This window comes from Arvicola amphibius, chromosome 1, assembly GCF_903992535.2.
Source record: "Arvicola amphibius chromosome 1, mArvAmp1.2, whole genome shotgun sequence".
Taxonomy (NCBI): Eukaryota; Metazoa; Chordata; class Mammalia; order Rodentia; family Cricetidae; genus Arvicola; species Arvicola amphibius.
The window spans coordinates 187,570,592-187,582,817 of NC_052047.1; the positions used below are offsets into that span (position 1 = coordinate 187,570,592).

A 12,226-nucleotide genomic window follows, 5' to 3' on the forward strand; every position below is an offset into this window, starting at 1 on the left:
AGTGGGTGTGGCCTTGTTGGAGTAAGGAAGTGTGTCACTGTGGGGGTGGACTTTGAGGTCTTTTTTCTCAAGCTTCACTCAGCGTGACAGTTGACTTCCTGTGGCCTTCTGATCAAGATGTAGCCAGCACCATGTTTGCCTGCATGCCACCACGCTCCCTGTCATGATGATAATGGACTGAATCTCTGAAACTGTAAGCCACCACCTCAATTAAATGTTTTCTTTGCAAGAGTTGCCATGGTCATGGTGTCTCTTTATAGCAATAAAAAGCCTTAAGACACTGCACATGTCACTAAAATGGGAAAGATGGTAATTCAGTTCTAAGACACTGCGCATGTCAGTGCACAGGGAAAGATGTAATTCAGTTCTAAGACATTGTGCGTGTCAGTGCATAGGGAGGGAAAGATGTAATTCAGCTGTCACATTTTTATCCTGACAAATTTCATACCTGAGTATAAAAATGACGTTAAATCATGTGACTAGGATGTTCATTCTTCCCAGCTTCCCTTGTCTGGGATTTTCGTGAGTGTCCCCTTTGGCTCCAGTGAAGCCGGGGGAAGATGGCAGTGTTGGGTACTGACTTACCAGAGGGCCAGCTCAAACTCGGGAAGAGATGAGTAACTGGCCAAATAGGTGCCACAGTAGCTGAAGCAAAGCAAAGTGTAGTCCAGGAGGATGTTGCCTAAAATACAAAACCCATGACAAGAACTTGACTGTCACATCCAGATGAACTCACAGTCTCACAGAAAGTGTCCCTCTCCTAGCGATTTGCATATTTCTACTCTGTCACGGAGTGCGTGGCCTCCTGACCACCTAAGATCGTGAACAGGAAGCTCAGGGCAAAGTTAAGAACCGTTTTTGACGCTTTTGTTGGTGATGGCTTTGTCTTACTTTCTTTCAAACAGGGTCTTCTATGTTGTTGAAATTAGCTTCAAATTCATAATGCCCCTGCCTCCATCTCCCAAGTGCGAGGATTATGTAGGCTTATTTTATCACATCCAGTAAAATCCATTTTTATTAAGACCATTGGGTCACTCACTGTCTTTAGACTTTGGTGTATTACTGAGCAAACTACACCATAGTATCCCAGCCTGATTTGAAATGAATGACCCTTAATGTCTCATAAATGTGAGACATTGGGATTAGAACAGTTATGCAAGCTTCAAGTGTTTTAGGAGGCTGTAATAATTCTAGTTAACATTTTAAATAGGTTTTATAAATAAGGATTTATAATCCTTAGACCATATTTGGCCCTCAACTCAGTTTCTTCCAGTTCTTAAACAACTTTATATGTCTGGCTGCAGAAAAGCAACATTGCTTTAAAAACCTTAGCAATGAGATGTTTACAAGGGGGCTCTTGGGGAAGCTGAATGGGGAACAGGCTCATCTCTGCTTCCTAGAACAGGGCTGACTTTCTCTTCACTGGCTCGTCTTTAGTGCGGTTGCATGGGCCCAAGATCAGCCTTGATATTAGCACCTGAGTTCTTGTTCTGAGTATTCTAACAACTGTGTGTGTGCACGCGTGTATGTGTATGTGTGTGTCTGTGTGTGTATGGTGTGACATGTGTGCAGATGTTTGCAGAGGCCAGAAGAGGCTGTCAGACCTCCTTTAGTTGGAGCTATAGGTGAACTTATGGGTGTTGGGATCAACTCGGATCCTCTGCAGGAGCAACAAGTGCTCTTAACTGCTGAACCATCTCTCTCTCTCCAGCTCATACTTGTCATGTTAAACTGACTGTAGTGTATCCTTAGACTGTGACTTTGTCATTAAATTTACTTAGCATGGCCTTATCAGCAACAACAACAAAAATGTGTTTATTGAGCACGTAATAAAAAAAATTCTGTGGGACAAGACCCAATAAAAATATTTTATATTCTTTACTTTTCCTATAATCAACATTTAATATTAAGTTCTGTTACACAATATAAATATTACTATACATTAAAAATTTTAAATACATGATATTTTGAATATAATTTTTAAAAGTCCAGAGAGAAAAAAATATGTACTTTTGTGGCCCTAACATCAAGTCTGGTAAATTTCTTTCTGCTCTTTTTTTAAAAAAAACAAAAAACAAAAAACATTTATTTATTTATTTATTTATTTATTATGTACACAATATTCTTCCTGCAGGCCAGAAGAGGGCACCAGACCTCATTACAGATGGTTGTGAGCCACCATGTGGTTGCTGGGAATTGAACTCAGGACCTTTGGAAGAGCAGGCAATGCTCCTAACTGCTGAGCCATCTCTCCAGCCCTCTTTCTGCTCTTATATTCTTCCAGACAGTCTCATGTAACCCAGGCTGGCCTTAGATTCACTCTGTAACTGAGGATGGCCTTGACTGATGGAGGAGTGTCTCTGTGTTACTTTCATTATTAATAAAGATACTGCCTTGGCCCTTTAAGAGACAGAAAATTAGGTAGACGGAGTAGACAGAACAGAATTGTGGGAAAAAGGAAGCAGAGTTGGGGAGACGCTTCAGGCAGTCGCCATAGTGAGTCTCCATGCTTCTCCTCTCTGAGATGGACGCAGGTTAAGATCTCTCCTGGTAAGCCACACCTCGTGGTGCTACACAGATTACTAAATATGGGTTAAAGGAAGATGTGAGAATTAGACAATAAGAGGCTGAAACTATGGGCCAGACAGTATTTAAATGAATACAGTTTCCGTGTAATTATTTCGGGTGTAAAGCTAGCCGGTGGCCGGGTGGCGGGACACAGCCCCGCCGCTTCGTTCTACACTTGACTCCAAATCCTCCTGCCTCCCCCCTTCCCCCCAGTGCTGGGATTACAGGTGTGTACTACCATGCTCAGTTTCCTTCTACTATGTGTTTACATGTAGAAATACATGCAAATATACTTTCTGTATATATAACTTCTGTTTGTAGTTGCAGTAAGTGTTGATTGAATATTGTGTACAAAATGCTCCATTTAAACATATAATTCAGATCACACAAAGTGTTCTATTTTACTGGTTTCCTTGTTTACATTACATTAAGCCCTTTATTGTGTCTTTAATATTTCTTCAAAATTTTGCTTTGTAATGCTTGCAATACTAACCCTTCATGGAATCGTTAACATATTTACTGTTCATATGACAGGGCTGTGGGCTGTTGTCTTTACAATTACAATACTCTTAACTCCTCTGCACACAACCTATAACCATATTCCAAACCACTGCATTTCTTAAAATTGGGTTCTAATTCTCATAGCGACCCCAGAAGGGGTCTATCAGTTTATGCTCCCACTGCCAGCAAGCAAGAGGCTACCAATTTCTCCACACTCTGAGTGGCTCCAAAGACACTGGACTCCACTGACACAAACACAGCCCTGGATTTACACCACACTACAACTCCCTTCTGGGCTGCTGCTGCCTGTGTTATGTGCTCACGCTGTGTATGTGGCCGAACACGCCTGTCTGAGGCCATCTGGCAGGAGTCGCTTTCTCTCTTCTCTCTTCTACATGGGTGCTGCGGTTGAATCTGCTTAGTAAGGCTTATCAAGCAAGAACTTTTAATCTGCCGAGTCATCTTGCTGGCCCTAGGCCACACTTTAAAAAAAACAAATTTGAGCCAGATCAGTTTAATATAATCGATCATTTCTGATTTGTGATCTGTCTGAGAAAGTGCCTTGTCATTCACCCAGTCTTCTCTTACTGCTTCCTAAATGGTGTGAGGATATCCGGTTATTTTCCCACCTATTTTCCTCATTCTGTTACTTGCATGCTAATTTTTGTGATCTCTCTGGTGTTTTACTTTTGTTAGTAAATACGTCAATCATTTTAAAATCCTTCACCTGAAATAGAGTATTCTACCATATTTTCTACTACTTCTGCTGAATCCTGTTTCCACGGGATATGTTATAATGAGCAGGATGTCTGTCTTGACATGTTAGTTCAAATAGTCAGTTCTTCTGACATCACTGCTGAACAATCCACATCGCTGGGAGCGTGAGTTTCTTCACTAGTGATATAGCTTTTCTGGATCTAGTCCTCCTCCCAGCTCCACTGATCTGGGGACCCGCAGGAACTGCACTGATCTGGGGTCCCAGTTAATAACAGCTTTCATTAAGGTGTCTTAATCTGTGAAGAACACAGAGTGATTTCCCTAGAAATAACACACAAACTACAGCGACCGTGCTTGACTTGACCCAAACACCTGTGTGACCCACGTGGTTCTGAAACCAAGGCTTCACCAAAGCTTCCTGATTGTTCTGCATGTGGACTTTCATTGTTAGCTGGGGCAGGGTCTCGTTTTTAGCTCAGGGTGGTTTTAGGCTCTGGATCCTTCTTCCTCAGCCTCCAAAAGTCTGGGTTACATGTGTGTGTAATCACAACACTCAGACTCAGGTTGTGTTAAATGGGGGCAGGTATCAGGTAGAGACTCCTGGAGACGCACAGCAAGCTCAGTCCATGGAGGCCATTTGTATCTGTGAATGATTTAACAGTAATACAAAAATAATAGGTAACCAGGGACAAGCGCTTGGTGCATCACCAGAAACTTAACAGTAAATACCACATTTAGCCCTATTTTGTGGTTAAGAACACTGGGGTTTAGACGTATCTTTATTAGTTATACAAGCGCCAGTTTGTGTTAGAACTCCAATAAATCACCAGGAAAGAAGAAACACTGTCCTGGAAAAGTCAGTTCTCTAACCCGGTGTTTCTCACAGTTTAAAATTCACACAAAGCACCTGAGAAGGACTGTTAAAGCTAAGCTGTTGGTTTGGTAGGTCTGGGGTGGGAGCCGATCTGTGTGTTTTTGAGGGAGTGGCTGTTTCTTTCTAACTTGCCCAGGCTGGCCTCCTGCTCATGGGCTCAAACAACAAGCCTTCCTTTTCAGCCTTTAAGTTTCTGGGTGCATAGGCGTGTGTCAACATAGCAGGCTGTTTCTGCCCTTTGGAGTAGTTTCTGAGGTTGCAACAGTGTTGGCAGGAAGCACAGCACACTTTGAATCAGAAGGTGATTGCCAACTCAATGAAACCTGTGGTGATCAGCTTGACTGCTCCTATTTAAAACAACCCTTTTTACAATATAAACCACCTCCATTCATAAAAACTAGATTTGCTCACAGAAAAACATTCTTCAGTTGCCAGGTGTGCCAGGTGTGTGCTACACCCTTCAATCCCAGCTCTCAGCGAGCAGAGGCAGGTGGCTTTCTAAGTTCGAGGCCAGCCTGGTCTACAGAGCAAGTTCCAGGACAGCTAGGGCTACACACAGAGAAACCTGTCTCCAATGGAAACATAAACAAAACTCCTTCAGTTTCAGGGATGGAAGGGCATTGCCGGGAGGGTCTCCCAGATACCTTTTAACTTGATTTTTCTGGACAGTGCAGGAAAGCTGTATATGTAGATGATGGGTTTCAGTCTGCGGTCAGAGAAAGCCACAACCTCACCAGGAACGTTAGTTGCCACGACGCCCACAATTCCATTGATACACTGGAGCACAGTCGTCTTCTTGTTTTCAAGGTTAGTGAATATGACATAGTTCCCAGAAGGGTAGCAGATGGTGTGCTCGTTGATGAAATGGACGTTCTGAGTCGGGAAGCCTTGCACCCATCTTTGAGAAAAGAGAGCTCGCCATCAGTGTAATACTTTTGCGTTTCCTTTTTAACACAGCAACTAGAAAAACATTGGTTCCGATTTTAACCCCCTTTCTGTTCCCATCGCTCAGATAACCACACATGTTCACTATTAAACCAATATGAGCCAATGAATAATAGAAACTTAAAGATCAGCAGGTCTTGGGCCAGTGGGATGCTCTGTAGGTGAAGGAGCTTGAAGAAAACAATGTAGCCGGGCTCTTTTCTTTTAATTTAGTTAAAAGAGCGAAACAACAACCAGAACTCAACTAAGCAGGGACTGGAGAGGAAGATAGCTCAGTGGTTAAGAGCACTGGCTGCTCTTCCAGAGGACCTGGGTTCAATTCCCAGCACCCACAGAGCAGCTCACAACTGACATCCTCACAAGGAAATACATACAGGCAAAACACCAATGCTCATAAAAAGAAAGTTTTAAAAAGTCAACTAGACAAATTAAAAAACAAAACAAAACTCTTTGAGTGGAACAGCACGCTATATGGTTGGAAACCACATCAACTGCTTCGCAGTTTACACGTATGAAGAGTATGTGCCCTGTTTCAGACTTTAGATACAGATAAACGCGGGAAACGAAAGGATACAAAATCTATGCCAACGAAAGGCTTAGAACATACATGAAAGGCACATGTTAGGTGAAGTTTGTGCGGTAAGGACATAGTGAAAGGAACGTCTGAGATAAGGAAAATTTCATTTTATTTAGATATTATGGTGGCAAGAGAGTGAAGGACATAGGTTTTCTGAGTCCCTCGCGAAAGGGAAGAGCACAGCAGTGAAAGAGTGAATCGCAAGCGTGGAAGAACGTGGAAAAGTCTTGTCATACGGCGTTTTCAGATTTCCAAGGGCCCGGCATCAATGCACGTAAATCCGAGAGGGAGCAGGGATCGAGGGGCCCTCAGCTGATGGGAATCGCCTAAGACGATGCAAGTGAAGGGGTTAATATGCTAGAGCCACCATGGGTTTCAAAGTGCAGGGAATACCAAGGCGGGAAGAGGGCGCAGAAACAAAGAGAGGAGGAAAAGAAATCCTGGGCAAACAGGCGAGGGTCCCTTTAGCGGGAAACCAAGGGGAAGATCATCCGGTGCGGACACCAAGGGGTCGCACAAAGGAAGGTGCTGGAGGTTGGGGAGGGGAGGGGAGGGAAGAAGCAGAGCGAGTCTGCAGGGGGGCCCAAGGAGTGGGGGTCGCGACAGGTTTCCCTGCACCCCGCCCCGCGCGGCCGCGATGTCGCACCTCACCGACAGGGAGGCGTTGGTGAAATGCGTGGAGGCATCTTCGCGCTCCCGGCCTTGCGCCATGGCCACTCTCGGGCCACTCCGGGCCGCGGCCGGCCGTTACTCCGGGGTCCTGCCAGGTCTGGCTTCGGCGCCCGCCGAGACGCCACTGTTTACACCCGTATCCCGGAGACCGGGAGCCCCGCGCCCATTGGCTGGCGGGCCACGCCTATAGGGGGAAGGGAGCAGTGGGACCCTTGGACTTGCAGGCTGCAGAGGCTCTGCCGTGCCACAAAGAGTTTCTTGTAAAAACAGCTCTTGGTTTTGCATGCTGACCTGACCACATTGCTCCTAGTGACACGTCTGGAAATATTTATTTCCCTCACTGGCTGAGCCCACTTTCCACCCAAAGGAAAGTGAGAAGCAGGAACTTGCCTAAGTGCCAAGGTCTCAATGGTCCTGTAACATTTCACGTGTCCCCTCTGATAGCACAAGTAGTCAAAAGTAATCAGGCCAATGACAGGCCATGCTCTTCTCCCCTCGTCCCCTTCTCTGTCCTCCTCCTTCCTTTCCTGGGGCTTCGCCCTCGTTTCTTCAGGCTCTTTCTTTCTCACCTGGCCACTGTCAAGCTAAAGCAAACAAAACAAAGCCCAAACAGAGGTTCTCCAAAGAAAATACTATGTATTCGGGAATGGGAGAGCATGGTCCCGGGAACAGTCACAACTCAAGTGTTCCCGCTCTGAAGGAAAGGGCGTCCCCAATGGAAGCGTTACAACTCCGAGGGAGAGGGTTTCTTCAGTGGAAGTACTACAGGTCGGCCAGAAATGGTAGCTTGGCAAGCAGGAACCACGGAAAGTCATACCGCACTACAAACCTCATCAAAGAGCTTTATTGGGAGGGAAAAGTCCAGGAGGGTGGCTGGCTCTGCTAGGGCGAGAAGCAGATAGAAGGCAGGATTTATGTAGGGTTCCTTAGGGTTTGGGGTTTTCCAGGGTGGCCTGGAATTGGTGGGAATTTGGGGGCCTGATCTTGGGGCAAGCTCAGGAATTGTTGGGATTCTTTTTCTTGGCCCTGGTCTTGGGCTTGGGATCAAATTGGGTTCCGGGGCAAGTCAGCATGTTCTTTCCTACCCGCTTGCCCTTACCGTAATAAAGTACGGGTGTTTTCAGGTAGGTGAAGTCAGGGGAAGTTTTAAAGAGAAAAACCAGGAAGACTATATTAAATATTTGAAACAGCTAAGCGACAGCAACGACATTTAACGAGAATGACGAGGTAGAACAGAAAGATGGGAAGCCACGGAGACATGGGAAAGGAAAGGGCACTCTAGCTGGAGTCTGGCAACTGAGAACCAAACATTCTAACCCATTAGCACTTCCTTGGGGCCTTACACCCACGCCAGCTGGAGACCTGAAATTTTCTAGAACTCTCATCAGATTTTGCCTTCACAGTACAGGGATTTGTCTAAATCAAACCCCTTTGTGTAATCCTTGTGGCTCCTGGTCATACTTCACCATTTTAATCCCATTCAAGGAACCTCCTATAACCTCATATATCAAAAAAAGAAAAAAAGAGCTGTGGATTTTAGCAGCCCTTTGAGATATAACTTGAGAGCTGGAAAACTGTATCTGAGGTTAATACTAAGGCATGCAATTGGAACACTCCTGAGAACCCCACACATACACTAGGGCGTTTTATTCCATCTGTGGAAATCTTTCCTCTTAAGCTCTGTAGTTAAAAATCTATGTTAAACCTGTGCTAATAAACTCTCTTTGAGAAGCCCACACCCACGCTCGTTCCTTGAGTTCTTTCATTCTTTCAGTTTTGAAACGGGGTCTCATTATAAATTCCTGGCTTGCCTCCAATTTATAGAGATCTGCCTGCTTCTGCCTTCTGAGCGCTGGAATTAAAGGCATCAGTCACCACACTAGGCTTTTTTTTCCTTAGCCAACTTCAAATCTGCTCCCCACTGACTTGTCCTGTAATTCCTGTAATTCCTGTGTGCGTGCGTGCGTGCGTGCGTGTGTGTGTGTGTGTGTGTGTGTGTGTGTGTGTGCATTCCATGAGTCTCTCTCTCTCTCTCTCTCTCTCTCTCTCTCTCTCTCTCTCTCTCTCTCTCTCTCTCTCTCTCTCTCTCTCTGTGTGTGTATGTGTGTGTATAAGCCTAGAATCCTGGTCTTTACCTGAATTAGGACACTACTCCAATCCCAATTATGTGAATTTCTCAGGCTAATTTAATGACAGGACGAAGGTGTGGAGCCACGCTTCTCTCCCTCTCTTCGCAGACAAGGCCAGTAAATGAGTTACTTCAGAAACATAAATGATCACATTTGTGTCTTTCCATATGCTAGAATTTATTTTAGAGCAGTAAGCTCACAAGTTCCATCAATCCATTGGCTTTAGTTAATCAAGTACGGCGATAACTATGGCCATTGGCAATCCCAGTTCATTCTAATTGCTAATATGAGCTCTCATACTACACACCATTTTATACATACACACACAATATATGTTATAGAATGTGTGTGTTATGGTTAAAGGTTCCAAAGGGGCCTTAGTGAAGGCAAGAGTGGAATCCATACAGATGCAAAGGGAGTACCACCAGGGACCCCAGGCACCCAAGTGTTCTAACATGAGACCAACACACAGAGCTCCAAGCAAGGTTCACTGGGCTCCTGCAAATGGCAATGGGTGGACTGGGGTACTTGATGCTGAGCTGAAACCCCACGGTTGTTATAATATGGGGTTATTCAGGGGAAGGCACAGCCTGAAAGCTACTGTCCTATGCAATTGCTGCAGTCTGTGGCTGAACACACATTAGAAGGACAGATGTCTGGCGGGAATGCTGTTGTGTGAGGGTCTCAGATTGCAACCCTGCAGGGTTTTTTTTTTGTGTGTGTGTGTGTGTGTGTGTGTGTGTGTGATAGCTATTATCATGTGTACACGACCCTCTCTTTGTAAACTCCCAGCTGGACTTGTTTTCTTTGCTTAACTTCTACTAGTCCATCCAGGGCACTCTCATCCTCACAAATTACAGCTTTTCACTGCAAGAGGAGGTGCCCCATCCTTCTAAAGGGCATTAATTAAAGGCAAAATCCAGAAAAATTCCATTAGTACGGTGTGGGATGACAGATTCAATTGAGATTGGCTCGTATCTAGGAACTTTTCAGAAATTTTATATTTGAACCTCACCTATTGCTTGTCAAGTTTTCTTATCGGCTGACCTTCAGGTGGGGACATTCTGTGGTTCTCTGTACTTTCCAGAGGGTTAATCTGTTACTTTTGCCCCTAGCCATTTCTGAGGACTGGAATGTTTTACGGGAATTAGCTTATACAAGACTCAGTTGGAGGTGGAGGACAAAATGGAGGAACTTTGGTTCTTCACTCTGAATCTTGTAGTAAGTCTGAGGGACTAAAGACGCTGAGAAGCCCCAGGCTGAAGGAGGAAAAAGTACAAATTTGCTCTAACAGGAAATATGGCAAGTTCACTTGGTACTGTAGTCTTGAACAAAGCATTTTCAGATGATCGACAGTCAATAGGCAGAGCTAAGTAGTAGGTTTTCTTTCTGTAGCCCAATAATAGGTTTCTCTGCTGAGGCAATAAGCCAGCTCTAGCTTCAGGGTAGGAGCTGCAGCAATGGCCAAGAAGAAGGAGCTGGGCTTTTGGGTGCCTTTTCTTTGTTGGAGATTCTCTGAGAGGGTGGGGTTTGGAAAGAGAGAGAGAGCTAGGGCTTCTCAGACCATGCAGGAAAGAGCTGGAGGTTCCACTCCAACGCTAAGCAGTGTCTGTGCAGTGAGGACATCAGGTCTTTTACCCAGTTCTACTGCTTATCAGGTAGCTGTGTAGGCTCTGGGAAAGAGTCAGTGGTTTTAGCAAAAGTCTCAAGTTTCTGCAAAGTAGGGCAACTGTTGCAGTACACAGCAAAGGTGCTATTTTAGAGAAAACATCTGAAATTGGGGATCCAGTAACGCGTGGCTTAGTGGCATGACTTTGAGAGAAGGTTGCGATTCTGCTCTGAGGAACCATCTGCCATTGGACTTGGCTCTGGACACTGACTAAGGGCTTGAGGGGGGGACAGGTTCCTTGCTAACACTTTCTCCTCTTTGTTCGCCATTTGTGTAACATCTGAAGCCTAAACAACTCATAGAGTATATACAGTCTGGCCTTGGGACCTAGTCTGTTATTTTGTGTCTGCTGCTGACAGCATGCTTCTACTGGATAAAACTAGTTATAGTCTCGGAGGTTTGTCTTGGTGGGTTTTTTTCTTTCTTTCTCTGGGTTCCCTACCTGTCTCAATTCATCTTAACATCCCACAAAAGCTCAGCACATTCTACTTTTCCTCATGTGATCTGACTTCCTGCCGATTGCTTTGTCCTCCGGGGTCTTTCATGTTTCTCTGTTCCTTTGGACTAGAGAACAGGGCTCTCCCACATACATGCCTGCTCTGTGGCTTCCCTGTCAGGGTGAGTTGACGGTACTTGCCGTGTTGACAAAAGCTTGCGTCAACAGGAAGTCAGTGCTGAGGGAGTAGGGATTGTGCTTGGCTTCAGACCAAACAGTGTGAGAAGAACCTTTGATATTTGGGAACTGGAGGCAGGAGGACGTGAAATCATGGCCTGTCAGGATGACACAGCAAAAAGTCTGTCTCAAGCACAACAAAGTGGATGTTTACATAACACCAGCATTACAGATGTGTGGTCTGGTTCACAGTTGGTGCAGTTGCTGGAGCAGTGTGTTTGTTCTTAGTTTTCAATTAAAACCCAGTTCTCCTGAAAGTTACAAAGCTAGAAGGAGGGCTGTGAGGGAAGCTGGCTGAATTAAATAAAAGGTCAAGTGGGAAGGGGAAATATCTGTCAGCTAAATTATAGCAGCATTGGAGGACTTTTACTTTGTCAGTTAAATTGTAGCATCATTGGAGGACTTTTACTTTGCATTTATTGAAATCACTCTTTTAAACCCAGGCAAAGTGTTTTCATAACACAGCTCCTTTAGAATAGATTCTCTTTTTCCTGTTTTAATCCGTTGAGTCTAAGAAAAGGAAATTGCATATGGCATAAATTGAAATATTGCTTCAGCCTGCTCATTTTGAACCCAGATCCCTGAACTGCATTTCAGATCACGCCTGTCGTCTCCAGGAGTTCTTACCTTCCAGCACTAACTACCCACTGAGCCTATAATAGCTTTTCACTTAAGGACACAGCAAATGTGCTCTCTGCTCTTTGGGGCTTTTATTCCAAGCCATGGACATCCATCCTGCGGGTTCAACAGCACTAGTGTTGCCACACAGCGCACCATGATTTGAAGACAAATCCCTGCTTTCGGAGTGTTAAGCCGTGAGGAACTGTGACTCTCAGAAAGGACACGATATGGTAGCAGTTTTCGGAGAATCTGGGACCAGACTGCAGTTGGGAAAACAGCT

The 12,226-nt window shown here is 44.9% G+C and overlaps 1 protein-coding gene across 1 annotated transcript in view; it reads right to left on the bottom strand.

Annotated features, from left to right (window-relative positions):
- The window catches only part of Cfap43 (cilia and flagella associated protein 43), an 84,386-nt gene extending 77,378 nt beyond the window's left edge, over positions 1–7,008 (bottom strand). The window contains exons 1-3 of the mRNA XM_038317984.1: positions 6,829–7,008; positions 5,305–5,558; positions 586–682 (exon numbers count right to left, since the gene is read on the bottom strand). Of these exons, the coding sequence (XP_038173912.1) occupies positions 586–682; positions 5,305–5,558; positions 6,829–6,893 (416 nt within the window). The 5' untranslated portion in view covers positions 6,894–7,008. The remainder of the gene's footprint in view (positions 1–585; positions 683–5,304; positions 5,559–6,828) is intronic.
- Between the last annotated feature and the right edge of the window lie 5,218 nt (positions 7,009–12,226).